This window comes from Ranitomeya variabilis, chromosome 5 (assembly GCF_051348905.1).
Source record: "Ranitomeya variabilis isolate aRanVar5 chromosome 5, aRanVar5.hap1, whole genome shotgun sequence".
Lineage (NCBI taxonomy): Eukaryota > Metazoa > Chordata > Amphibia > Anura > Dendrobatidae > Ranitomeya > Ranitomeya variabilis.
In genome coordinates this window covers 256,832,865-256,860,627 of record NC_135236.1, presented here as the reverse complement: position 1 = coordinate 256,860,627, position 27,763 = coordinate 256,832,865, and the positions used below count along the sequence as shown (strand labels likewise).

Here is a 27,763-nt window from a genome sequence, read left to right as displayed (position 1 = left end):
AGTTTAGAATAGATTGGAGGGGTGCGAGAGTGTTAGAGGGGAGGCCACAGAGCAGGAGGTTGCAGTAGTCAAGGCGAGAGATGATGAGGGCATGGACTAGGGTTTTTGCAGATTCTTGGTTGAGGAATGTACGGATTCGTGAAATATTTTTGAGTTGAAGTCGGCAGGAAGTGGAAAGGTCTTGGATATGTGGTTTGAAGGAGAGATCAGCGTCAAGGATTACCCCGAGGCAGCGAGATTGTGGGACTGGGGAGAGTGGGCAGCCATTTACTGTAATGGATAGGTTCGTTGGGGGGGTCGCGTGAGATGATGAATTCTGTTTTGTCCATGTTAAGTTTCAGAAATCTAGCGGAGAAGAAGGATGAAATAGTGGACAGACATTAAGGGATTCTGGTTAGTAGGGAGGTGATATCTGATGGCCAAGGATAGGCCATCAAATATAAGGTGCCAAACCCCTTTAATGCAATCTACTTTGCACTGAAATACTTTTTAATCACAATGTAATTTATGTGTTTTGTGTTATCTTGTAAGATCAGATCACCTCTATCTCCTCTGTCCGTACGACTCCTCTTCTCGTCTCTTAGTTTAGTGTCCAGCAGTTTCTCCATCTTCTCAATTACCTGAACCAACATATACCAAATAAAAGTCCCAAATGTAACATCAGTTAAGGGGCTGTTGTCTGTCATTTAGAATGTAACGTTCAATTGCATATTACAAAAATGACTACTAAACACTAGCACAGGGCTGTAAAAAAGGAAGTTACCCATTTTCAGACACCCCTAATTGTGTTTTAGTAGCACTGAATGGTTACTGATTATTAATTAGACACTTTTTATTAGAAAAAACAATACCAGCTTTATCTAGTGTGAGGCAGTGACCCCTGGTATAGCTAGGGGGCGCTGTATGTGCTCTGCAGAATGTGCATGGAAGTGTAGTGAGGCCATGAGGGCGTACTACAGACACAGGTGTGGCTGTAATTACAATAGTGAAGCAGTGACTGATTAAAAAGCCCTGTAGTAGTGGGGGAGGTGTGTCAGTGTGTTCTTGGAAGCAGACAGGGCAGTTGTCTGCAGAGGTCTCTCTGTGTGGAGCAGCACAGAGGCTAAAGGAACCAGAGTGACTGACACCCTGCGTCTTGGGTTGTCTTACGTGTACCCGGCTGCACTCCAGAGGATAAAGAGTGCAGTGTGCTGAGTGAGCACAGAGACTTGTTACCGGCGTGCGGTCACCCAGGGAAACTGGACCGAAGGAAGTTCAGCCTGTGTATTGACTGCGTCATATAGCCATGCATTATTAATGGACTGTATGAAGAAGCCGTATACTATATTGACTGTGTGAAGTAACACAATAAAAGAACGTTTTGTTTGAACTTGTTTGGGTCACTGCCGTTTCACTGTGTATGGTCATACCGCTGCATCACACTAGCCATAAAAACACCAATATGAAGTATAAATGTTCCTGTAAGATTCAGAAAAGATAGGAAAACACGAAAACAAGTCAAAATATAGAAAAGAACTGGAAGAAGGGTGAGTCTTCTACTAACTTTCCTCCAAGGACATAGAATCTAGTCCCCTCCTTGCAGATCATTATTTCACTAGAGGGAGGAAAATTTTGGCAGTAGAACAAGGGAACATCAAGCAATCCCTGTAGGCCTAGATGGATACAATTTTGAATAATACCTTTTGGACAAAAGTGAAAAGTGAAACTGTGTGATAAAGCAATTGATAAGAACTTGGTATATCATCTCAACAATCACACATAATGTCAGAGTGATATATAATAGTGCAGTGCATGTGTATTTTACTTTACATGTATTTATTGAAAAAGTAAAAAAAAATAGCATGGGGTTCCCCGCAATTTTACAAACTAAAAACCCACATAACTCAACAAAGATGGAGTGGCTGGTTCTAAAATATGTGACAACTGAATGTTGTGCATGTGTTAAGCCTTTCCACATGAAAGAAAAATCCTTGGATTGTATATTATGTGACTGATATCAATTGAGTGAAGAATTTGGTGGAAATTATTACCACTAAAGTTGGTGGAGCCATTAGAGGGCTGTTATTCTTTTAACATGGATGATTTGGCTTTGGATAACTTTATTTTTAATCATTTATAAACTGTGTCTATGTCCATATTTTGGAGAGCCTTCTATATGCTGTACAGTTACACTCATCTCTAAGGATGTTTTAGCTCACCTTCTCCTGCTTCCGCACAGTGTCTTGTAAGGCCTTTGCCCGGCTGAGTCTTTGGTGGTACTGGCTGAGCACAGTTTGCTGCTGTTGGTGTGCTCTCTGCAGTAGAATCAGCTCCTTCTCTCGGTCATTTCTCTACAAAATCATTAAAAAGCCATAAGACTAAGAAAGCTGGCCAGTATAGATCAATATACTGAATAACATATGAGTGCCATCAACTTATAGGAGAATGTACTGCATTTTATATATAATGAGATTGTTATTGACTGGTGTTCGTGTATTAACTGGGTATAGTCCAAGAGAAAACAATGCGGGAGTACTCATAAACTACAGGGTAGATAAGGAAATGTCTCCTTGGCCTTAATTGTTCAAGGGCTGTTTATAGCAGATAACATTTGGCAACTGCCTTATTGACTCAACAAATAATATGAACCCCTTAGTAATGGGACGCCTTGGGGAACACAATATAGTTTTACACGTGTTTATTGAAATAGTTCTCTGATCATAAGGGTGAAAGCATTGTTTAGACTACTGTTCTGCTTTCTTTTTATCAATGACCTTGCTATTAACACAGAGCAATAAAAAGAAAGATCACATTATAGTCAAGCACAAAAGCATAATCAAGCCAAAAAATTTAAAGGGTTGTCTACTACTGGGCAACCCTTTCCTTTCTGCTAGTGTGTGCCACACATAAAATTGAAAAAACAAAAAAAGTATACTTGCCTCGTTGATCAGTGCCGCTCCTGTGATGTCAATGCTGTGATTGGCTGCAGATTTCACTATTCAGTTACAGTAGATGTCAGTTACAGCAGGTGTTCATTCTGACACAATACTGAAAGGCACGTGATCGGGGGTCAGCAGTGCATCGGCATGACAATCAGAGGTCTCCTGGAGACCTCTATAGTTGTTGATGCCGTATTGCTGTGAGCACCACCCTGTGGTCAGTGCTTATAGCAATGCTGTAATTCTACTACACAGGGGCGATCTGAGCATCGCCTCTATGTAGCAGAGCCGATCGAGTTGTGCCAGTTTCTAGCCTCCCATGGAGGCAATTGAAGCATGGCAAAAGTAAAAAAAAGTTTTTAAATATGAAAAAAAAAATATATATATAAAAGTTGAAATCACCCCCCTTTCGCTCCATTCAAAATAAAACAATAAAAAAAAATCAAACCTACACATATTTGGTATCGACAAGTTCAGAATCTCCCGATCTATCAATAAAAAAAAGAATTAACCTGATCACTAAACGGCGTAGTGAGAAAAAAATTCAAAATCCCAGAATTACGTTTTTTTTGGTTGCCACAACATGGCATTAAAATGCAATAACGGGCGATCAAAAGAATGTATCTGGACCAAAATGGTATCATTAAAAACGTCAGTTGGGTGCGCAAAAAATAAGCCCTCATCCAACTTAAGATCATGAAAAATGGACACGCTACGAGTATTGTAAAATTGCGCAATTTTTCTATTTTTAGCAAAGTTTGGAATTTTTTTTACCACTTAAATAAAAAATAACCTAAACATATTTGGTGTCTATGAACTTGTAATGAACTGGAGAATCATAATGGCTGACCAGCATTTAGTTAACCTAGCAAAAAAGCCAAACAAAAAACAAGTGTGGGATTGCACTTTTTTGCAATTTCACCGCACTTGGAATTTTTTTCCTGTTTTCTAGTATACGACATGGTAAAACCAATGGTATTGTTCAAAAGTACAACTCGTCCCAAAAGCAATAAGCCCTCAAATGGCCATATTGACGGAAAAATAAAAAAGTTATGGATCTGCGAGGAGGAAAGCAAAAAACGAAAACGGAAAAACGAATAAAGCGGTTAAGCTGCCTATACAACTGAAATACAGTAGCTGTCGGATGATCACTTGCTCAACAACCATCTCTCATACTCCACCTACACTAGAATACTCAGCTTGGCTGAACATTTGTTCTGAATGGGAAGAGTGGAGCAAGCTCCTGATAAACTAATTTCAGAAGTGTTTATCTCATGGAGAAGAAAAGCGTTGAGGCCAGATCCACACGAGCATACAGTATGGTTCATATATTGAACCGGTATGCCGGAATTGGCAGCAGAACTCCCAACTTGAACTTGTAGTTCATATGTCTCCATTAGAGATGGGCGGACATCCGGATGTTCGGGTCCGGCCGAACAGTTTCAAAAAGTTTGGGTTCAGGTACCAAAACAGTACCCGAACCCGGACTGTGGCTCGAACATCCAGCGCTTGCCAGGCTGTCATGTGCATGACAGCATTGCAAACACTGCTTCTGATCGGCGGTGAAATCATCCCTGTCGGTCAGAGAGCCACGGTTCCCACATTGTCAAATGACAGCGTGAGCGCTCAGCTGTGATCGGAGGTATAAAGTTTACCTCCGGTCACTGGTGTCAGCTGATGGGACTACAGCTCCCATCATCTGATGCCTGCTGCCGCTAATAACAGCGAAAGCATGAGCGGCGATGGGTGTATTCTTTAGCCGGCTCCTGCACTGTAAATAAATAATGTTAAATTCCCCTGTATTTTTGATAACCAGCCAGGTAAAACTCACAGCTGGGGGCTGCAACCTTCAGCTGTCAGCTTCAGCAAGGCTGGTTATCAAGAATAGAGGGGTCCCCATGCCTTATTTTTTAATTATTCAAATAAATACTTTCATGGTGCTAGCGGGGATCTCACCGAGGTCACCGCAGCTCAGCCCAAGGTAACTTCGATTATGTCACCGCCGGTCACAGCAGTTCAGTCACCAGTGGTTCTCAGCCTGGACGGTCGCATCTTGGCACCATCCAGGTTGAAAACTGTTTATCCCCCAAACATGAATTACAGCATGGGACAGAACGGCAAACAGGTGAGGTATATTGTTGTTTTTTATTTTAGTTTAATTACAGAAGATGGGGGATTCAGTGGAATTTGGCATTTGGCGAGTATTCTGGATGTCTCTTTATTTACCATACAACTATAGGACTAGTGATGGATAGGTGTCTTATAGATGCTTCTCCATTACCCCACTTGCCACAGCTACAGGGCAAGTGGAAAGAGCCCTGCAAAGTGCCAGAATTGCCGCATCTAATAGATGTGCCTTTTCTTGGTGGCTGCGGGCTATTTTTAGGCTGGGGGGGCAATATCCATGGCCCCTTAGCAGCCTGAGAATACCAACCCCCAGCTGTCTGCTTTTTTTTTTTTTTAAGCAAGGCTGCTTGTCAAAAATAAGGGGAACCACACGCCGTTTTTTTAAAATTATTTATTTAAATAAATAAAAAATACGGCGTGGAGACCCCTCTATTCTTGATAATCAGCCTTGCTGAAGCTGACAGCTGAGGGTTGCAGCCCCCAGCTGTGAGTTTTGCCTTGCTTGTTATCAAAAATATAGAGGAACGCACGCCGTTTTTTAAAATTTATTTACAGTGCAGAAGCCAGCTAATGAATACACCCATCAGCTGCTCCTGCTTTTGCTGTTATTAGTGGCAGCAGGCGTCGACTGATGGGAGCTGCTCTCCCATCAGCTGGCACCAATGCACATGATAGTGTGACAAACACCCAGTATTTGGGCAGCCGAACTCGAACAGTAACATGACTTCCTAGTGGAGTCCATGTTCGGTGTCCGTGCCCGAACAGTAGGTGCTCGGTATGGACGCCGAACTTTACTATTAAGGTACGCCCATCTCTAGTGTCTATGAAACTGTAAGATCGGGTCAGGACACATGGTCAGCCTGGGCATTGCTGTCTATATACTGTATGTACTGTAAAATATACCCATATGAATCTGGCCTTAAGGAAGGCAACATCACTATAACAACCGGTTACCTGGGGTGTTACACAGCACCTGATTTGTGCTGTTAAATGACTGCTAATCGGTATATAGTCAAAATTTACCAGTCGGTGGATGGCAACTCTTGTTTATGATAACCGTTCAGTGTACAAGCACCGGGCTTAGGTTTCTATTAATATTATTTTGGTGCAGATATGATCATTTGATCGCCCATTATTGTATTTTAATGCTATGTTGTGGCTACCAAAAAACGTAATTCTGGCGTTTTGACTTTTTTTTTTCTCACTACACCATTTAGCAATCAGGTTAATCCTTTTCTTTATTGATAGGTCTGGTGATTCTGAACGCGGTAATAAGAAATATGTGGGTTTGATTTTTTTTATTGTTTTGTTTTGAATAGGGCGAAAGGGAGGTGATTAAAATTTGTATATATTTTTATTTTTTTTATATTTTTAAAAACATTTTTTTTTAAACTTTTGGCATGCTTCAGTAGTCTCCATGGGAGACTAGAAGCTGCCATAACCCGATCGGCTCTGCTACATACAGGCGATGATCAGATCACCTGTATGTAGCAGAATACCTCACTTGCCAGTGGTCGGCGCTCACAGCAAGCCAGCAGTGACAACCATAGAGGTCTCCAGGAGACCTCTGATTGTCATGCCAACCTTCGGTGACCCACAACAATTCTGTCCATTTCTCACAAGCACTTCTCTTTATGCTGCCTGTTTGTGAAACTGCCTGCCACAGAATCACATCAAATACACACATCATGTCAATCTAGCTTCCTGTCCCACTTTGTAGGGAGGTGTGGAACACCACTCCTGAAGCCAGACCAGTGTGAAAAGGTTGCTGGATGGATAGCAGATAATGCTTCCAGTTACTGTGCCAGCACTACCCTGTCTACCACACGGTCCAGTCTCAGTAGCTATGATTCTGGACCACATAATCCTCACCCTGATTGCCCTTGATCCCACCATGCTGAGTGCCCGGAGACAAGTGATTCCACACTTGGACACTCAGAGCTGTTCGCAGTTATAGATTTTGGCCTCTCGACCTGCCCGTTTCAAGTGGGAAATGAGGAGATCGTATGTAAGAAGGCGACATTGATAAAATGCAATTACTGTTGCAAGAGGTAGAAAACGATGAGGAGACACAATTGCCAATAAGTCGTGTTGCTATGTCAGCAAGTCAGGAGCAGGACCAGGGTGCACAAGTGGAAGATAAGGTGGTGGACGATGAAGTCACTGACCCAACTTGGGAAGGTGACATGCAGAGCGAGGACAGCAGCGCACAGTGGGAGGGATCGCAGCACCACACCAGGCAGGATGAGGCAGCGGGATGGCCAGAGACACAAGGTGGGCAACTGTTCCCCAGAGCACCAACACAGATGAAGTTGCCAAGGTTTAGGTGTTCACCAGCCTGGCGCTTTTTTAAAGAAAGTACAATTAACCCAAAAACGGCCATTTGCAAACATCTGCCATGACAGCATCAGCAGGGGCAGCACAACTACCAGCCTAACGACCACCAGTATGCACGGGCAAATGCAACTAAAGCACCCCAAATACTTGGGCCGAAGGCCAGGGTCCAGAAACAGTGTCTGCGGGTGACACCACTGCCTCTTCCTCTGTTTTACGTGCACGTAAATCCCCTGTCCAAGACATAGGCGACAATGCCTCCCACCCTGCACCTGTCATTGCACACTCGCAACCACGTCCTTGTCCCAGTGCAGCGTTTAGTTGTCCCTACCGCAGTCCATGAAACACAAGCGTAAATATGCCACCACCAACTCACAGGCTACAATGCTAAATGGCCACATTTCCAGACTGCTTGGCCTGGAATTGTTGCATTTAGGCTTGTGGAGATGGAACCTTTCCGCAACCTCATGGTGGTAGCGGCTGTCTCTCAGTACTCGGTCCCCAGCTGCCACTATTTCTCTTGGTGTGCCGTCCCCGCCTTACACAAGTATGTGTCCCATAACATCAGCAGTACCCTGACCAACGATGTCACTGGGAAGGTTCACTTAACCACAGACACCTGGACAAGAGCTTGTGGCCAGGAACACTACATTTCCCTAACAGCACACTGGGTGAAGATTGATGAAGCCGGGACCCAGTCAGACCCTTCTACAGAATTTCCAGCATTTCCTGCTCCTCCTCCTCACTGCCTCGGGCAAGCAGCAACAAGCTCTGCTGAAGTTAATCTGATTAGATGACAAACCGCACATGGCTGCAAAGTTGTTTAAAGGTCTAACAGACCAGACTGATCTGTTGCTCATGTGTACAACCAGGCATGGTCATGGGTGACAATGGCCGTAACCTGTTGGAAGCTCTGAAGCTTGGCAACTTTGCACACGTACCATGCATGGCACACATGCTCAACTTAGTGATTCAGCGGTTTCTCAAAACCTACCGAGATCTGCCTGAGCTACTTGTGAAAGTACACTGCATGTGTGCCCATTTCCGCAAGTCGACTACATCTGGCCATGCCCTGGCAGTGTTGCAGTAGTGTTTGCCACTTCCAGCTCACTGACTGGTGACGGTGAGTGATGTCACCACGCACTGGAACTCAGCATTATACATGTTAGCAATGCTTTGTGTGCAGCAGAGAGCAGTAGTTGAATACCAGCTATGCCATGCATGTCCGTATTCCAGTCAGCCTCCGCACATAAGAGCTGATGAGTGGGCATGGATGTCTGACATCTGTGTGATTCTCCAAAACTTTAAGGACTCGACCAAGATGGTGAGCGGCGATGATGCCATAATCAGCATCACCATCTCACTTCTCTATATACTGAAATGCTCGCTGCTCACAATTAAAGAGGAGGCTTTGCGGGCAAAGCAAAAAACTCTACTGGGTGATGCTACATCAGATGTGAGAATTTCACTGCGGAGAACTCGTCTCTGCACCGTGAGACTTTTTCTAAGGGCTCATACTCACTTGTGCGAAGCTCGGATGAGTCTCGCACGGCAATACCTGGTGCTGCTGCCGGCACTCAGATCGGAGCGTGTGGCCGCATAGGAATACATGCAGCCGCACGCTCCGCTCCTCTGTGCCAGGTGCAGTGCCGGATATTGCCACGCGAGACTCAACCAAGTTTCGCACAAGTGAGTATTAGCCCTTACTGTGCTAGCGGTGATCTCACTGGAGACAGGTCACTGAAGTTCAATGGCCCGGCTGGGAAAGCAGCCTCAGTGATCTGCGGTAACCTCGATGAGGTCACTGCTGCTCTATGATGCTGCGCTCGTGGCAGCTCATTCTTCCAGTGGTTCTGAGCCTGGACAGTCGCATCTTGGCACCATCCAGGTTGAAAACTATTAAACCCCAGACATGGATTACGGCGTGGGACAGAACATCGAACAGGTGAGGGATATTGTTGTTTTTTATTTTTGTTTTATTATAAGAGACGAGGGATTCAATGGAATGGGCGTTAGGGGAGTATATTGGTGTTAGTTTTTCCTTTTTTATTTAAAAATAACAATGTTTTGTTTTATTTCTGATAAAATACTTTATTCTTGCAGTGTCTTTATTTACAGTATAACTATAGGAGTAGTAATGGATAGGTGTCTTATAGACATTTCTAATCCCTGGACTTGATGTCACAAGACAATACAATGATGACATCACCCCACAAATACATAAACCCCATTTGTCACCGCTACAGGGCAAGTGGGAAGAGCGGGGCAAAGCGCCAAAATTGGCTGTGTGCTGCTATTTTTAGGCTGGGGTTGCGCCAATATCCATGGCCCCTTACCAAACTGAGAGTACCAGCCCCCCAGCTGTCTGCTTTAGCAAGATCAGATGTCAAAAATGAGGGGGAACAATGAGAATTTTTTTAAATTATTTCTTTAAATAATTAAAAAAACAGCGTGGGGACCCCTCTATTCTTGATACCCAACCTTGCTAACGCTGACACCCTTTTTTTTTTTTAAATAATTTAGAATGCAGGCACCAGCTGATGAATACTTCCAAAAGCCGCTCCTGCTCTGGCTGTTTTTAGCGGCAGCAGGTGTAGGCTGATGGGAGCAGTAGTCCCATCATCTGATGCCAGTGACTTCCAATCACAGCTGCGGGCACACGCTGTCATTTGACAGTGTGGGAACCGCGGCTCTCTGACCGGTGATAATGATTTTACCACCGATCAGAAGCAGTGTTTGCCGTGCTGTCATGCACATGACAGAGTGGCAAACACTGGATGTTTGGACCCCCCATTCAAGTGAATGGGTTTGGGTTCGGGTCCGGGTACTGTTCTGGTACTCGAATCTGAACTTTTTTTTTTTAACTGTTTAGCCAAACCCACTGGACCCGAACTTCCAGGGGCCTGCCATCTCTATCTATGACCTACTACGATGCAAACCCAGCTTTCTGGCCGCGGGAACTACATTGCAACCCAAAATGCTTTGGGAATCTTTACATTTCATGATGCCTTGCACACAGTTAAGGAACCCTGGCACAGAGGCAGTAGAACAACCCCAAAATATCTTTGAATCTCCACCATGTTTTTTTTTTTTTAAACAAGGTTTTTATTGACTTATAACAAATAATACATGTCATGGCATATAAAAAAATACATAATAAAGTCCACATCAGGTATTATAGGAATATAATGAGTTACATGACAGTATATTAATGGTAGAATGAGAATCAAAATATCAATATTTCAACATAAACTTTAGAAGCTGAGAGTTAAAACTTGCAGGATTTAAACAAAAAAGAGATCATCCATAGCCGGCTTAATGAGATTCCATTTACCCCATCTTATTTGGAACTGTTCCTCTGTTGAATGAAGGGTGAAATAAATTTTTTCGTACGCTTGTTGGTTGTCTACAAACATAATTAAAGTTTTGATGTCGGGAGCCTGTTTACTTTTCCAACCCTTCGCTATGTGGAAAGCGGCAGACATCAAGATATTGCATATCAAAAATTTATTATTTTTAAATTGTGCCATGTTGAGGAAGAGCAGCGCCAAGGACGGATCAGGGGAAACAACGTTACCATGAATCAATGAGATTATTTTAAAAACATCTATCCAGAAGAATGAAAGCTTAGGGCAGGACCAGAAAACATGTAAAATGTTTGCCTGTAGGTCACAGTCCCTCCAACAGACGCCAGATTCTCCCTCAATGAAGTGTTTGAGCCTAGCGGGTGTCATATAGTATCTATGTATCAGTTTGAAATGAGTCTCAATGATATTGGAGCACCTAGAGGATCTACCTGGGAGCCTGAGAGCTATTTCCCATTGGGATGGAGTAATTGGAGTATTTAAACTAGTCTCCCACCTTTCAAAACAGCCTGCATCATTGAATATCAATTTTTTTGTCATCATATTATAAAAAATGGCTAGGCTGCTTTTATTATTAGGAGGGGGGTTGTTGAGGAAATTCATAGTAGATTGATTTATTAATACTGGTTTAGACGAAGTCCAACCAGCCTTGTTGTATTCCTCCTTGAGAAGGTGGAAGAGCATAAAATCTGAGTGAGGTAAATTAAATCTTTCTCTAGTTATATTAAATGGGGCCAATTTATTATTCTCAAACAGATCCTCTACATATTTTATTTTTCGAGTTGTCCAATTTGTAAATAGATGTCTCAGTGAAGGCCTTACTGGAAGCAAGAAAGGTGTTTTCAGCACTGTCACTGAGTGGGGAAAAAGGCTATGTTTTTTGGAACAAAGGTATAACCAACTTCCTAGTGAAGCTTTTATTATGGGGTTTAAAATTAGATTTAAATCTCTCGGATTGGAAAGGATATTTCTTAAAAGCAAGAGAGGTTCACCATTCGGCATCTGTTGTCTCTCAATTTTTGCCCAATCTGGACTATTGCTAATGTTAAACCATTTCTTAGTTTGATCCAGAAGGGTTGCATGGTAGTAAGCCAACAGATCTGGAAGGGCCACACCACCTTTTTCTCTTGCCTTTACAAGTGTGCTTTTTTTGACTCTAGGCCTCTTTCCACTCCATACAAATCGATTTAACTGTTGTGAGAATCTGGTCAGAATATGAGGGGCAAGAGGGACCGGAATACAGCGATAGAAATATAAGACTTTGGGTAAGTACAGCATCTTATAAAGTATAATTCTCCCAAGCCATGAGGGTGATAATGTCGAAGCTTTTTTCATTTTTTGCTCTAAATCATCAAGAAGCCAGTCTGCGTTGACCAGAGAAATTTTATTTATATTTTTTGTTAAAAGGACACCTAAATAGGTAACCTTGGTACAGTTCCAGTTCAACGCAAACTGTTGTCTCAACGAGAAGGCCACCAATGGATTTAATGACATGGAGAGTACATTAGTTTTACTCATATTTACTTTATAATATGAGACAAGTCCAAACTCACCCAACAATCTCCACACCTCCTTCAGGGAGTCACAGGGATCAGTGAGTGTCAAAATTATATCATCAGCATATAAATTTAATTTAGATTTGTTATTGCCCCAGGTGATGCCTTTTATATTTTCTGAATCTCTAATAGCTTGGGCCAGTGGTTCTATACTGAGAATAAAAATCAGGGGGGACAGAGGACACCCCTGTCTAGTGCCGTTTGTTATAGTGAATCTGTCTGATTGTGTGTTGTTGACTACAACTGTGGCGGAAGGACAAGAGTACAAGGTCTTAACAGCCGTAATAAAAGAAGTGCTAAAGTTCATTCTTCGAAGAACATCGAACGCGAATTCCCAGTTCAGTCTGTCGAAAGCTTTCTCTGCGTCAAGTGTGACAAACAGACTGGGAATCCGCAACCGACCGCAGCGAGACATAAGGTGAATCAATTTTCTAGTACTATCGGCCGTTTGTCGACCTTTTATGAAACCCACCTGGTCTGGATGAACAATCTCTGGCAATATGTCCTGTATCCTATCAGCTATCATCTTAGCATATAATTTTATATCTGCATTAAGCAGGGAAATGGGTCTATAATTTTCTAATTTACTTGGGTCTTTATCGGGTTTCGGGATAACAGTTATTTGGGCTCGAAGCATATCTTCTCTGCATTTTCCATTTTGTCTTATGTACTCTAAGGTCCTAGTTAAATATGGAATGAGTATTTCTTGGTAGTGTTGATAATATTCGATAGGAAGACCATCGGGACCGGGTGTCTTATTTTTACTAGTTTTTTTTATGGTTCTAGATAATTCCTCCTTTGTGAAAGGAGTATCCAGAAATTCTTTTTGCTCTTCAGAGAAGGCTTTGATGTTTATTTTGTCCAAGAATTTTTTAATGTCCACTTTAGTGGGGGCAATAAATTCTTTTTGGTCTTTTAGGTTATATAATGTTTTATAGAAAGTTTCAAATTCTTTGGCTATGTCCTTTGGCTTATAAACTACTTTACCTGAGGGGAGGGCTATTTTGTCTATTGACTTCTGGGCACGTATAGGTTTAAATTTGTTTGCCATAATTTTAGAGGGTTTATTGTTATTGGTGAAATAGCCTGCTTTTAGAATTAATCTTTTTCTTTCATACTGAGAAATAAGTAGATTTCTCAGTTCCATTCTCGCTAGATTTAATTCGTTGAATTTATTAAAGGTGGGGTCTGACTGTGCGTTTTCTTCTAGTTTATCAATTTTATCAATAAGTTCTGATTGTTTTGCATTCCTCAACCTTTTTAGTTTGGCCCCTACTTGGATCATTGCTCCTCTTATTGTACACTTATGAGCCAACCAGAGTATCTCAGGGCAGATATCATTAGTGTCATTTAATTTAAAATAGTCTTTCAAGGCAAGCTCAATCAAGTCTGAGTTTTCTTTAGAATTAATAAGAAATTTATTCATCTTCCAGTTAAACATAGTGTTCTCTTTTGTTGGCATATGTAACGTTAATAAAATTGGGGCGTGGTCCGACCAAGTTATGGGACCGGTGTGGAATTTTGAATATGAGTCTACTAAAGACAAACTAGTTAGGATATAATCTATTCTACTGAAAGATTTGTGTTGAGGGGAAAAATGCGTGTATTCTCTAGAGGAAGCATTTATTAGTCTACAACTATCATGTAGACTTGTCCCTTTAAGCCAATGTTTTAGGTTTCTTGTTTTGTGAGAAGAAAGTGTTACTGAGCAGTCTAGTAGGGGGTCTACAATTAAGTTAAAGTCCCCTCCCCAAATTACATGCCCTATGCTAAAAGATTCTAGTTTTCTTTTAAAACTGTTTAGGAACCCTATCTGTCTAGTGTTGGGGACATAAGTATTAACTATGGTAATGGAATTACCCCCAATTATACCAGATATAGCTAGATATCTTCCCCCTGGGTCTTGAAGGACAGCAGTTTGTTTAAATTGCAAGTCCGCGTGTAGGGCAATTGCCACCCCCGCTTTTTTCTTTGTACTATTGGCAAAGAAGATTGTTGGGTATTTCTTATGTTTAAATCTGCCGTTATCTTCACTCAGAAGGTGGGTCTCCTGTAGCATAATAATATCCGCTTTAAGGCCAATAGCCTCTCTCCATACCGTGAATCTCTTGTATGGAAGATTTAGGCCATTTACATTGTAGGATAATATTTTTAAATCCATATATGATTATGTACAAAGAAATGCATAAAATATACATCAATAACTGGATAAATATGATTACCCAAAACCCGACTGGTATATATCCATAAAGTATTCTGGTATCTGTTCAATGAGTTCTGGGGCATTGACTCATGAGAAAACGAATCCCAGAGCAATATGAACCAGCGAGGACGATCTCCATAAAGTGAACCTGCATAAAAGTAAACAATAATAAACGCATAAAAACTAATACAAAACTGAAGAAGCACACTAAAAAGTGTGGGGCTAAGAGAGCAACGGCTCATTTAGCAAGTGGGGGTAATAAATTGGCCAAGTAATCAGGATGACCTATGTATAGAATTATACCCTGCGAAAGTTATGCACCGTGGAGAGATGTTTTGCAGGCTTCCTGGTGTTTTCCCTATGATCTGGGCCTTGAAGGGGGGGTAACCCAAGATCCTGTATAAATCTCTCCGCATTTTTGACATCTGTAAGAGCGAAGGTAACACCGTCTCTCATTACTAGAAGTTTTGTGGGAAATCCCCATCTGTATAGGACCTTGTTCTTTCTCAGATGGTCTGTTACGTTGAATAGATCCCTTCTTTTTTGTAAGGTGGCCCTGGAAAAGTCTGCAAAAATTTTTACTTTCTCGTGGGGTTTAGACAGTGGGGTTTGTCTGCTTCTCTTCAGGATCTCTTCTTTTACAGTAAAATAGTGAAAAAAGGCTATCACATCTCGAGGAGCCCTTTCCGGGGCATATTTTGATTTTGGAAGACGGTGAATTCTCTCTATTAGCAGATCTTCTCTAGAGGCACGAGGAAGTATATTTTTCAGTATGTTGACAGTATGGTCATTTAGGTCTTTGTCTTTTATGCTTTCAGGAATCCCACGAAATTTAAGGTTATTTCTGCGGCTCCTGTCTTCGTGTTCTGTTTGTCTGGATTTGAGGAAAACTACCTCTTCCTCCAGAGCATAATGCGAGTCTATGAGTGAGTTATGTGATGTGACCAATTCGCCCATTTTTTTTTCCAGGTGGTCCACTCTGTCCCCCAATTCATCAATATTTTTTTGTAGGGCTTGTCTATCTGAATAAAGTTTGTCTTGGAAGGATTGCGCAAGTATGCATATCATATCTTTAATAAATTTCTCTGAGGCGTTAGCTGAGGAAGCCTCCACAGCATATAACGCTTTCAGTAGATCTGGATTGGATTGTACAGTGGCTTGTGCATTAGCCTGAAGAGTCGAGGGGGAGATATTAGGTGACTTAGTCTGTGGAGAAGTGTCACTAGATGAGCACCCTGGCATATCTTTGTTGCATTCTAGTAATTCCTCGTGATGTTGAATGGATGTAGGTGTCTGCACATTCATTGCTATTGTTACCGCTGATATGGGTGAAAGCGGCAGATCCGAGATCAGAGAGACATTTGGGCAGGAAGATGATGCTCTGATCGGGGATAGAAGGGTGTTGGGCAGGTTCCGCAAGCGCTCAGACATGTTGGGGACAATCTTTTTAGCTGATGAGCGCAGAACGCGGACGAGACCACTCCCAACATCACTATAAGATGCATAAGCATTAATCTCACGGGTCCGCGACCGATCATGTGAACGACCGCGCGACCTCGAGCGGGAGTGTGCAGCCTGTGTCGGGCTGATGATTTTAGGCTGGGAAACGGTGGATTTGTTTCCCAGCATCCCGGCGCTCATATGAGGGGACTCTCTGCGGTCCTTAGCGCTGGACATCGGCTGCTCCCTCGGAGATTTCGCTATATAACGAGGAGAGCTTGTGGAGTATCCGGGTTTGCCATTTCTGTGATGGCAGATCTCGTGGGCGGCGTTCTTCTCGCGGGAACTCTGCCTAGGGCTCGGGCTGATTACTTTCTGGGCTTTGGAGGTACTTGCCTTAGTTATTAAGTTGTCGAGCCTCTCCCGGTCTGCCTCTCCTTTATTTTTAGATTTGAAGTCTGCGTGTCTTTTGGTTTGAGACTGCAAAGGAGAGGAGGGACTTCCTCTTTCTGTGTTCGGGTTCTTCTTAGTATCCTGATCGGCGCCATCTTGATGTCTCCGGATTGAGCTCGGGGGTGCCGATTTGTCCACTTTTGGAGTGGTTTTTCTGCCTTTATACATTTCTACGCTGTACCCACTGGCTCCACGAAAGTTCCAGTATCCTTGGTTGTAGAAATCCGGTGCTTAAGCTTATTATATTCGCTGACATAGGCCACCTGAGCTGGGAGCTCACTATCCTGACGTCTTCTCGGTAGTAGCGCTGGCCACGCCCCCGAATCTCCACCATGTTTGACTGTAACTACTGTGTTCTTTTATTTGTATGCCTCATTCCATTTACAGTAAACAGTAGAATTATGTGCTTTACCAATAAACTCTATCTTGGTCTCATAAGTCCACAAGACACCTGCTGACCCTCTAACAATAGAAAGGGCCATCTGCTGGCCCTCTACAAATAGTGATGGCCGGATGATGGCAATGAAAAAAAAAATGTGTGTCTTTCAATGTGTCTGATCATGTCTCATACACCACATGGCCAGATAAGTTATTAGAATGATAACATTACATTTCCCATTGAATGTTTTTTTTCACCATGGAAAGCAATGCAAACGTGAAAAAATGCAGCAAAAACAGTGCATGTGAACATAGCCCAAGATGTGGAGGAGCATTTTTTTTTCGCATTTTAAGTGTGGTTTTGTACGTTTTAGTGTCAGTCAGTTAAAGTGGCATAATATTCTGACAATATTGTTCTCAGCACCAACCTGGGATTTAGAGATGCTTCCAGGGGTCTTCCACATGCTGTTCCTATACCATTTCAGCACTATTCACATCATATTCAGCAATTTTTAGACCCCCTCCAGACCTCCGTGCTCAAGATTCCCATTGACTTCCATTATGCTCGTTACTCAGGTCGAGCACCCAAGCATTACGATTTGTTCGACTGAAGTAACGAGTACCCGAGCATTTCAGTGGTCGCTCATCACTACTGACTAGCCATACTGGTGGATTGACTGTAGTAAAAGCAGTAAACGTACTGATGCTCTTCAGCCTGCTCCTGCTCATGGTAACCTGGCTGGCTGCAGATAATGAACATGCTGACTGGTTTCATCCTTAACATGCCTAACGTGATTTGGAAGAAAAGAAGGTCACATGGGAGAAGGGGTGGGGCTGTGATACCTGCACTGCGGAATATATCTGGAAACATCGAATGACAGAGAGGCCCAGTGCAGGCATCAGCTTTTCCAGATGGCTAGTTCAGCCCTGTCTGGGCTAGTCCATCTAAAAGGAGGGATGGGGGTGCCACACACTAGACTATGCAAACTATTTTTTGGTAGTGTGAGACACTGACCCCTGCACTTAAATCGACCAGAGAATGAGTTGTCTCAGACTTTCAGAGCACATTGTGCATAGAGGATGCAAGTGGCCATTTAACTTATATGAAGAGTAGACAGGGCATCAGATGAGCTGCATGAAAAATATTGAAGGGGTTTTATTAGCTGAGGAGGTAAGTCTGTAGGCACGGAGTTGTGAAAAAACTGCAACTATTGGCATATTCACTCCACTTTCGATCAGCTCCGCCAAAATGAGCATAGCTGAGGACCAGCTGTGACAGGGCGATGTCACTTGTCCGATTTATGGAATGTGGAAGCATAATTAATGCCAGATATGCTACTCAAATCCTCAACTGAAGTTGATTTTCTGGCGTGGCGCACAAATGTGTACACCACTCAAAAGAGGCAGCAAATTAATTAATTGGCATGCTCCTCTTAATGAATTCAACGTCTCTTCTACTCCATCAAGACTAGTATATCGCGAGTATGTGCTACAACAGTCAATCGGCCCCAATGTACTTTGGCCTTCCTTCCTGATACTCTTGTAATATAATACTCACCCTTACTAATTCATTCTGCATTTGCTGAATCCGGTCTCTCATGCTGCGGAGCTCTGATGTTTCACTTGCCAGTTTTTGCTTTATAGTCACTATAAGAAAAAAAGGACATTGGATTCCATTATACTTGGATTCTCTTCATGTCATTTGCGGTGAATATCAGAGATTAAGCAATTTTAATTGATAAGGACTTCCCCGATACTTGTCATTTGGCAATTGGTCTGTATTGTAGATGTATTGTTGATGATCCAAGAGATGTTTGTATAAAATAGCAATAGACAGAAACATCCATTGCTTGTAAATCTTTTTTTTTACATTATAATGATTATACTGTATTTTGGATTTGCACCATGCTGGTGGGTGGCACAGTATTCAGTACCTCCACATCTGTACATAGTTTGTTTTCTTTTACTTGCCATGAGAATGTAAGAGGGTGGTGCTGTTATGGACAGTAAGGAACACGCTGTCACTTTAAGAGACTGCACCCCCTTGTCTGGCGTGATGGAATGTTCTGCTTCTCCCCTGCAATAGACTGTGTGAATGAACTGGACTGAGCAGAGGGTGGGGGTGGAGCCTGATCAGCGTGTGAGAATTGAAGCTGCTGGAGAGAGAACTTTGTGCTGTTTGCTGCAAGAGAGGACCCACAGCCTTTAACGGAGGGGACTTGTGAAATTTGACAGACTTTTCCGGGTGCAGCAAGAGTGGCTGTCCTGTGTGAGTTTGAGAAGCCACGAAGATACCGAGAAAGGGATTTACAGTTTCTAGGAGCACCTCCAGGACCCCGAAGAAAGGAGAAGACCACGTTTCACGGAGCTGGCAGAAAGCTATGCGCACCACCGTACTAGACTGCTGGGGGCCCTCCGGGACTGGATCTGAGTCCCCAACATCACCGTAAGTTTGTTCCTGTTTTGTGCACATGTCAGGGCCTAGTGTAGGCTTCAATAGTCAGAACACGGCAGCCGTGAGGCCTGCTTAGTAAAGGCCAGGGAGGTTATACGTAGAGTAGCATTATTCTTTGTTTATTGTTTGCATTTTCTTGTGTGACATTTATCTTTTGCCATTGCATACCCATGTTTGCATCTTCCTCATCCACTTCATTCTTTGCCTTCCAATAAATCTACCCTTTGTTGTTTGAACCTCATCTTGTGTACTGTAGTCTTCCTGCACTGTGGTGGTCCCCTGGCCATCGCTTCAAGAACTACTCAGGAAATCCAGGCCTTACTTACACATCAGTGTTTGTCATCCCTGTGTTGTCCATTTTTTTATTGGACAACACACAGATGCATTAAGTTCCATAGGTCTTTTCATATATCAGGATTTTTTTTGCTTATCGATAGTCCACACAAAATAAACAGAGACATATTTTTCTTTGGTTCAATTTGTGGATCAGTCTCTCCCATTCAAGTGCCTGGATGAACGAAAAGAAAGGATGTCACACGTGCCGACCACGTAGCATCCGTGTGCTGTCTGTTTTTCACCAACTGGTTGTTAGGTCAAATGTGGTGACACATTTTCTTTATCTAAACTATTAATATGGGCAATCAGGTTATGTAATGAGAAAAGTTATCCCTGTATGTCTCATATCAGATGCCTTGTTGTTGATAAATCATCTTTTATCACTTTTATATAAATGTTCTTTTCCAGGCTATGGGACAACTCTGCCTGGAAGATAACTCTGCCTCCGAGCTTATTTTACATAATGGGAGCATTACCAGTGTGATGTGTAATGGTTACCAGTGTGATATATAATGGTCGCTCTCTGCTCTCCTGATCTCACAGGAGAGCTGTGTGTGATTATACCTGACACATCTGCAGGTTCCTCTGAGCTTCAGCTTTCAGCTCACAGGCAGACAGGTTTGCAATATTGTTACAATACAGCAGAGCTCAGGGACAAGCAAAATATGTGTTTGTAAGAAGACAAAGGTTATTTGTCCTATTCCATGTTAGTTACTTGTCTCACTCTGGTAACACCCTTTTTATGTAAAATAATCTCTTGGGTCTGAGTTATCTTTCAGGCAGCGTCCTCCCCATAGCCTGGAAGAGGTCATTTACATATAAGAAAAACGTGGATTTATCTGGAATAAAACATCGGATCACAGATATCAAGGTATAATTTTATTCAGTTTCGTATGACCTACATACCCATCTAGATGGCATAGGTGGGACGATCCTATTGACATATTCCCTTTAAGAGAGCTTGGGAAACCTCCACCAGTTTTTTTCTTTGCATGTTAGAAAAGCGGATGACACATAGATGGTAGAAATGTACACGTGGACAAAAAACAGATTTAAAACAGATTCAGCACACTGATGAAAGAATGTCCTATTTTGTGGACCTGAGAATAATCACGGACATATGAATAAGGTCTTACCAATGACTACATAGAACTAGATCAATAATGATTCAGAATGTGTTTTCTCACCAAGTCGGTCTGCAAGCTCAGCCTTGGTCATGACATCAATGTCTGCGTCGCTTAAAAGACTGCGTCCTGCATCCTGATTCAGACTACGTTCACTTCGCAGAGCACTGTTTTCTGCTTCTAGTCCACTCATCTGGCGTCGTAGGGCAATGATGTCATCTGCCATACGTTGCATGGCAAGGCGATAGTTTGCCAGCTCCTTATGGCGAGAAAAAGCAAAGGGTTTAATTGTGATTTATGATACACTGATGAAGGCTCTGTAATAAATTTAGAAAAGTGCAATAGAATCATTTGTGCACACTTGAAAAAGGCACAGAGACCCCAATGTTTTTTTCTTAAAAGGTTAATTAATGTACACAAGCATGTTTTGATTTCATGTTATGTGAATCTTAAGAATCGCTGCCATATAAATCTTATAGGAAAATATGCAACTTATGGAGACACTATACAGAAGCAAACATTGCACCTATACATCCAGTATATTAAGGCCCCGGCACACATAGCGATTTACCAACGATCACGACCAGCGATACGACCTGGCCGTGATCGTTGGTAAGTCGCTGTGTGGTCGCTGGGGAGCTGTCACACAGACAGCTCTCTCCAGCGACCAACGATCAGGGGAACGACTTCGGCATCGTTGAAACTGTCTTCAACGATGCCGAAGTCCCCCTGCAGCACCCGGGTAACCAGGGTAAACATCGGGTTACTAAGCGCAGGGCCGCGCTTAGTAACCCGATGTTTACCCTGGTTACCAAAAAAAACAAACAGTACATACTCGCCTTTCGGTGTCCGTCAGGTCCCTTGCCGTCTGCTTCCTGCTCTGACTGAGTGCCGCCGTACAGTGAGAGCAGAGCGCAGCGGTGACGTCACTGCTGTGCTGTGCTCTCGCTGTACGGCGGCACTCAGTCAGAGCAGGAAGCAGACGGCAAGGGACCTGACGGACATCAGATGGTGAGTATGTAGTGTTTGTTTTTTTTACATTTACGCTGGTAACCAGGGTAGACATCGGGTTACTAAGCGCGGCCCTGCGCTTAGTAACCCGATGTTTACCCTGGTTACCAGTTAAGACATCGCTGGATCGGTGTCACACACACCGATTCAGCGATGTCAGCGGTACCTCAGCGACCAAAAAAAGGTCCAGGCCATTCCGACACGACCAGCGATCTCACAGCAGGGGCCTGATCGCTGGTACGTGTCACACATAGCGAGATCGCTACTAAGGTCGCTGTTGCGTCACAAAACTTGTGACTCAGCAGCGATCTCGCTAGCGATCTCGCTATGTGAGACGGGGCCTTTAGGGTTATCATTTATTATTTTAGTGCCATTTATTCCATGGCGCTTTACATGTGAAAAGGGGTATACATAACAAATCAAATACAATAATCTTGAACCAAACGAGTCACTAACTGAAACAGGAGGAGAGAGGAACCTGCCCACGAGGTATCACAATCTACAAGGGATGGGTGAGGATATAGTAGGTGAGGGTAGAGTTGGTTGTGCAGCGGTATGGTGGATAGGGGGTTACAGTAGGTTGTAGGCTTGTCGGAAGAGGTAGGTCTTCAAGTTCCTTTTGAAGGTTTCCACTGTAGGCGAGAGTCTGTTATGTTTGGGTAGAGAAATCTAGAGTAGGGGGGATGCGCGGGAGAAAGCTTGTATGCGATTGAGGGAAGAGGAGATAAGAGGGGAGTAGAGAAGGAGATCTTATGAAGATCGGAGGTTGCGTGCAGGTAAGTACTGAGAGACTAGATCACAGATGTATGTATTAGACAGGTTGTATATGGCTTTGTATGCCAAGGTTAGGGTTTTGAACTGAAGTCCCTGGGCAACTGGGAGCCAGTGAACCAATTGACAGTGAGGAGAGGCCAGGGAATAGCGGGGGGTTGGGTGGATTAGTCAGGCAACGGAGTTAGGATAGAATGGAGGGGTGCAAGAGTGTTAGAGTGGAGGCCACAAAGCAGGAGGTTGCAGTAGTCGAGGCGGGAGATGCTGAGGGCATGCGCTAGTTTTTTGCAGAGTCTTGGTTCAGGAATGTGCGGATCCAATAGATATTTTTGAGCTGGAATCATCAGGAAGTGGAAAGGGCTTGGATGTGTGGTTTGATGGAAAGATCAGTCAAGGTACTGGGGAGAGTTGGAAGCCATTGACTTTGATGGATAGGTCTGTTGGTGGGGTGAGTGAAATGGTGGAAAGATGATGAATTCTGTTTTGGAGAAGAGTAGGGGGCCTAGGACTGTACTTTGGGGGACACCGACAGATCGGGGGTGATGTGAGGACATGGTGTGTGAGTGGGAGACACTGAATGTCAGGTCTGTTAGGTATGAGGAGATCCAATACAGGGCCAAGTCAGTGATGAAAGAAAGACACAGACTCCTTTAATATTCTCAATTAAACCTTACTTATGACCTCGCCCATTCCCCCAATGCCCTCGTCATCTGTAAAAGAGGTAAAAAAAACAAACAACAATATTCTTCACTTTTCCACAGAGATGCTTTTAATCCATTTGTCCCACGACATGTTCAGCTCTGCTACATCTAGATGGCAGACTGCATGATGCAACCATGCTGCCTGTCATCCAGCAGAGAAACTGAGCACCATGTGCTCAGTTTCTCTCTGTGAACTGCTATTCCCTCTCTGAGGGCACCGCGAGCATGGAAAGTTCACCTGCTCGCGGTGCCGTCTGACAGGTCCTGCGAGTTCACGGCCAATGAACTCACTTCACCTATGTGATGACGGCGCGAGCGAGGTCGTAAGTATGGTTTAATTAAGAATATTAAAAGGAGTCAGTGTCTTTCTTTCAATTAAAGGACTTTTTTCTGGGTATATGTGTTTTCTTACAATGTGACTATGGGGCTAGTAATGGGGGCATATTATTGAAGCCTCTCCATTACTAACCTCGGGGCTTGATGTTACCTGACAATGCAAAGGTGACATCAGCACCGCCCAACTACCACCCCACTTGCCACTGCTACAGAACAAGTGGGAAGAGAGGCGCTAAGTGGCAGAATTGGCACATCTTAGAGATGCGCCCTTTCTGGGGCGGCTGAGAGCTGATGATTTTAGCCTGGGAGGGCCAGTATCCATGGCCCCTTCCTAGACTATTAACATCAGCCCTGTTGTGAATTGGACTTTTTGGCTCCCTCTTGTGTTTACTAGCGACATGACACTTTGAGCTTCTTTCTCTAGCTTGGTACCTGTTGTGAATTTGGTTTTTGGGCTCCCCCGGTGGTCACTGGTGGTACTGGACTTGTGTGCGTCACTTTCTCTGTTCACCTGTTTCCATCTGGATATGGGTGTATCCTATTTAGCCTTGCTGCTCAGTTATTCTAGTGCCGGCCATCAATGTAACCAGAGCCTTTCTGTTGCATGTTCCTGCTTCTAGACTACTATCAGCTAAGTTGGACTCTTAGTCCTAAGTTTGTTTTGCATTTTTGTTCCAGTTCACAGTTATGTTATTTTTCTGTAGCTGGAAGCTCTTGTGGGCCGAAATTGCCACTCCGGTGTCATGAGTTGACACATGAGTCTTAAAGTAATTTCGGGATGGTATTTTAATAGGGTTTTCAGCTGACCGTGAAGTTCCCTATTGTATCTTCTTGCTATCTAGTAAGCGGACCTCGCTTTGCTGAACCTACCTTCATACTACGTATGTCTTTTCCTCTGAACTCACCGCCAATATATGTGGGGGGCTTCTGTCTCCTTTTTGGGGGAATTTCCCTAGAGGTAAGCCAGGTCTGTCTTTTCCTCTATTAGGGTTAGTTAGTCCTCCGGCTGGCGCTAGGCGTCTAGGGATAAAACGTAGGTACGCCACCCGGCCACTGTTAGTTGTGTGGTAGGTTTAGCTCACGGTCAGCTCGAGATTCCATCTCCCAGGAGCTAGTCTGTAGTTTAAGTTCTCTGACGTTTCCTTGCCATTGGGAACCATGACAGGTACCCACCTGGCTCGTTAGTCTAGGGGTGTTGCTATTTAAGCTTCCTGGATTTTCAGTCTGGTGCCTGGCATCGTTGTAATCAGTTCCTTTCTGTTTGCTCCTGTCTGCTGGTCCTGGTTCTTGCAAAATAAGCTAAGTCCTGCTTCCTTATTTTTTGGTTATTTGCATTTGCTCTTATTTCTGTCCAGCTTGTACCAAATGTGATTCCTGATATAGCTGGAAGCTCTAGGGGGCTGATATTCTCCCCCCGTGCCGTTAGACGGTTCGGGGGTTCTTGAATATCCAGCGTGGAAATTTTGATAGGGTTTTTGCTGACCGTATAAGTCATCTTCCTATATTCTGCTATTAGTCAGTGGGCCTCTCTTTGCTAAAAACCTAGTTCATCCTTACGTTTGTCTTTTCTTCTTACCTCACCGTTATTACTTGTTGGGGGCTTGTATCCAACTTTTGGGGTCTTTTCTCTGGAGGCAAAAAAGGTCTATCTTTTCCCTTCTAGGGTTAGTTAGTTCTCCGGCTGGCGCGAGACGTCTAGAACCAACGTAGGTACGTTCCCCGGCTGCTGCTATTTGTGGTGCTAGGTTCAGGTATACGGTCAGCCTAGTTACCACTGCCCTATGAGCTGGTTTTTTGTGTTTGCAGACTTGGTAATAAATTCTGAGACCCTCTGCCATTGGGGTCATAACACAGCCCACAGCTGTCTGCATAGCCTTTGTTAGTTATTAATTATAGGGGGACTCCACGTCATTTTTTGTGGGGGTGGTCCCCCATTTTGGTAGCCAGTAAAGGCTAATTATACAGCTATGAGCTGATATTAATAGCCTGGGAAGCTCCATGGGTATTACCCCCTTCCCAGGCTATCAACATCGGCCCCCAGCCGTCGGCTTCCCCTCTGCTGGTTATGAAAATTGCATGGGAGCCCACGCCATTTTTTTCTGAAAAATAATCTTTTATTAATTAAATACATGTCCAGTAATTTGCACACACTGTACTAATTGTATTTGTCACAAACATCTATAAATCTGTCTATTCTATATGTATTTACTGTATATAATCCATCACTTCTATCCAGTCGGCTCCTGCAGTGATTTCACACCACGTGGCAGATGAATTGCCGGCTTTTCTTGTATCTATCTATCTATCTATCTATCTATCTATCTATCTATCTATCTATCTATTATATATATATATATATATATATATATATATATATATATATATATATATATATAATATATTTACGGTGATGTGAGCTGCCCCATAGATTAACACTGGTCTGAGTGCTATGCGATGTTTTCTTGCATAGCCCTTGCCCGTATTCTATGGTAGTGTGACGCCGGCTTAAAGTTACTACTGTTCTAGACTGTCTCGTGTGTGCTTCTATACTACCCCAAGGGAAGAATACCTGCTACCAGGGCCATAACATAAGTTATCCTGAGGATTGTGCCTACCTTGCAGAACTGGGGCATCTATTACATGTGTTATGGCATGGCTGCATGCATGTGGCACAACTATTTTTACCACCGTGCTTAAAGGGTTTTCCAATTAAAACCTATTCACGGGATAGGTGATAACTTTCTAACTGATGGATGTCCCAGTGTTGGAAATTGCATTGATCGGAAGATAGGAAAATTTTTATCTCCAATAGAGAACATCAATCTTCGTGATTCCCTTTATCCCCATTACAAAATGCCACCTCCCTATTCATTATGGGGCTGTGAGAAAAGCCAATCACAGTGATTGGCAGCCAGATAAGGAAAGGATGGAGCAACGGTTTAGCATACATCCTGCTGCTTCACAGAATGGGGGTTAAAAGTTCCATGTTCTCCTGATAAGTGCGGGTGTCAATGGTCGGTACCTCACCAATCTAGAAGTTATGACTTTCCCCATGAATAGGTGTTAACTTTTTTCTCAACCCCTTTAACTGCTTAGTATTTTTTTAAATGACTGCAGTGCCAATAGCAGCCAGAAGATGGAGATCCTATACTTTCCATATAGCATACAGAGTATTATGATGAAATTTTTTTTTTTATTTTTTTTTACAACTACGTTAAATATAAAAAAAAAAACCACATGATTTATGACAGCCTTCCAAGTGATTGTTTACGTCAATTAAAGCCTTTATAAATTTTGCAATAATCACAGCACCATAAAGGCATCTAACATTACCAATTAAGAATCAATGCTATTCTCCTTCTAATATAGCAGTTATAGTAATTAAAAGCTGTCGGGTTCTGTATTTAGCTAGGAAGGACACAGAAAATGTAAGTCACGTGTGGATTATTTCTGTATTGAGTAGGAAAATGCACTTATTTAATTGATATAGAATAACAGAAAAAAAACAGTCCTTCTGCCTCATGTCAATGTGTTGAAGCATAGGGGGAATATAGATATGTGTCAAGATAAGCAGAGCTTTCATTTGATATAAACTGTTTATTATTGCTATTATAAAACACACATATGTACAGATTCTGCACTTACTTGTTCTTGATGCTCCATCACGGCGTCCGTAGGCTCAACCACATTATTGCTAAGTGAAATTAGAAATATTTTAACTCAAATGTTCCCTGGGGCATAATAATAACAATCATAAGAATAATAATAATTTTATTTCATAGCACCAACATATTTTGCAGCACTTTATCAGTCAGAGCGGGGGTGGACACACCATTAGTGCAACCTCTATAGCTGCACAGGGGCCCAAGAGATATGGGACCCACGCTCACTTCTAGTGCTGCATGCAGCTTTAGTCACAGACATCAAAAGGTTTATAATGAACTATTGCACTGTAAAGGGCCCTTATATTGTTCTTGCACAAGGACCCTTTTCTGTCTGTGTCACTCCCTGAATCTGAGGGCACATGTACAAACAATATCAGGTGTTACCACCACAGTATGCAATGTCTATCAGTTCACAATTCAACAAGAGCAGCGAGGGTCACAAGAGCTTACAATCTAGAAGATAGATGAGGATGAGAAGTAATTCTTTTTTTTTAAATCTAAATGAGGACTCATTCTTCAATCATCTAAGATACTAATGGGAGCACTTAACTCCCAGTATGGCGTCATGATTTGATAGGCATTGATTGATC

The 27,763-nt window shown here is 42.9% G+C and overlaps 1 protein-coding gene across 1 annotated transcript in view; it reads right to left on the bottom strand.

Moving 5' to 3' along the window:
* CCDC33 (coiled-coil domain containing 33) overlaps positions 1-27,763 on the bottom strand; it is a 154,931-nt gene that overhangs the window by 35,714 nt on the left and 91,454 nt on the right. The window contains exons 16-20 of the mRNA XM_077264109.1: positions 27,154-27,202; positions 20,753-20,948; positions 18,333-18,421; positions 2,199-2,330; positions 542-620 (exon numbers count right to left, since the gene is read on the bottom strand). Of these exons, the coding sequence (XP_077120224.1) occupies positions 542-620; positions 2,199-2,330; positions 18,333-18,421; positions 20,753-20,948; positions 27,154-27,202 (545 nt within the window). The remainder of the gene's footprint in view (positions 1-541; positions 621-2,198; positions 2,331-18,332; positions 18,422-20,752; positions 20,949-27,153; positions 27,203-27,763) is intronic.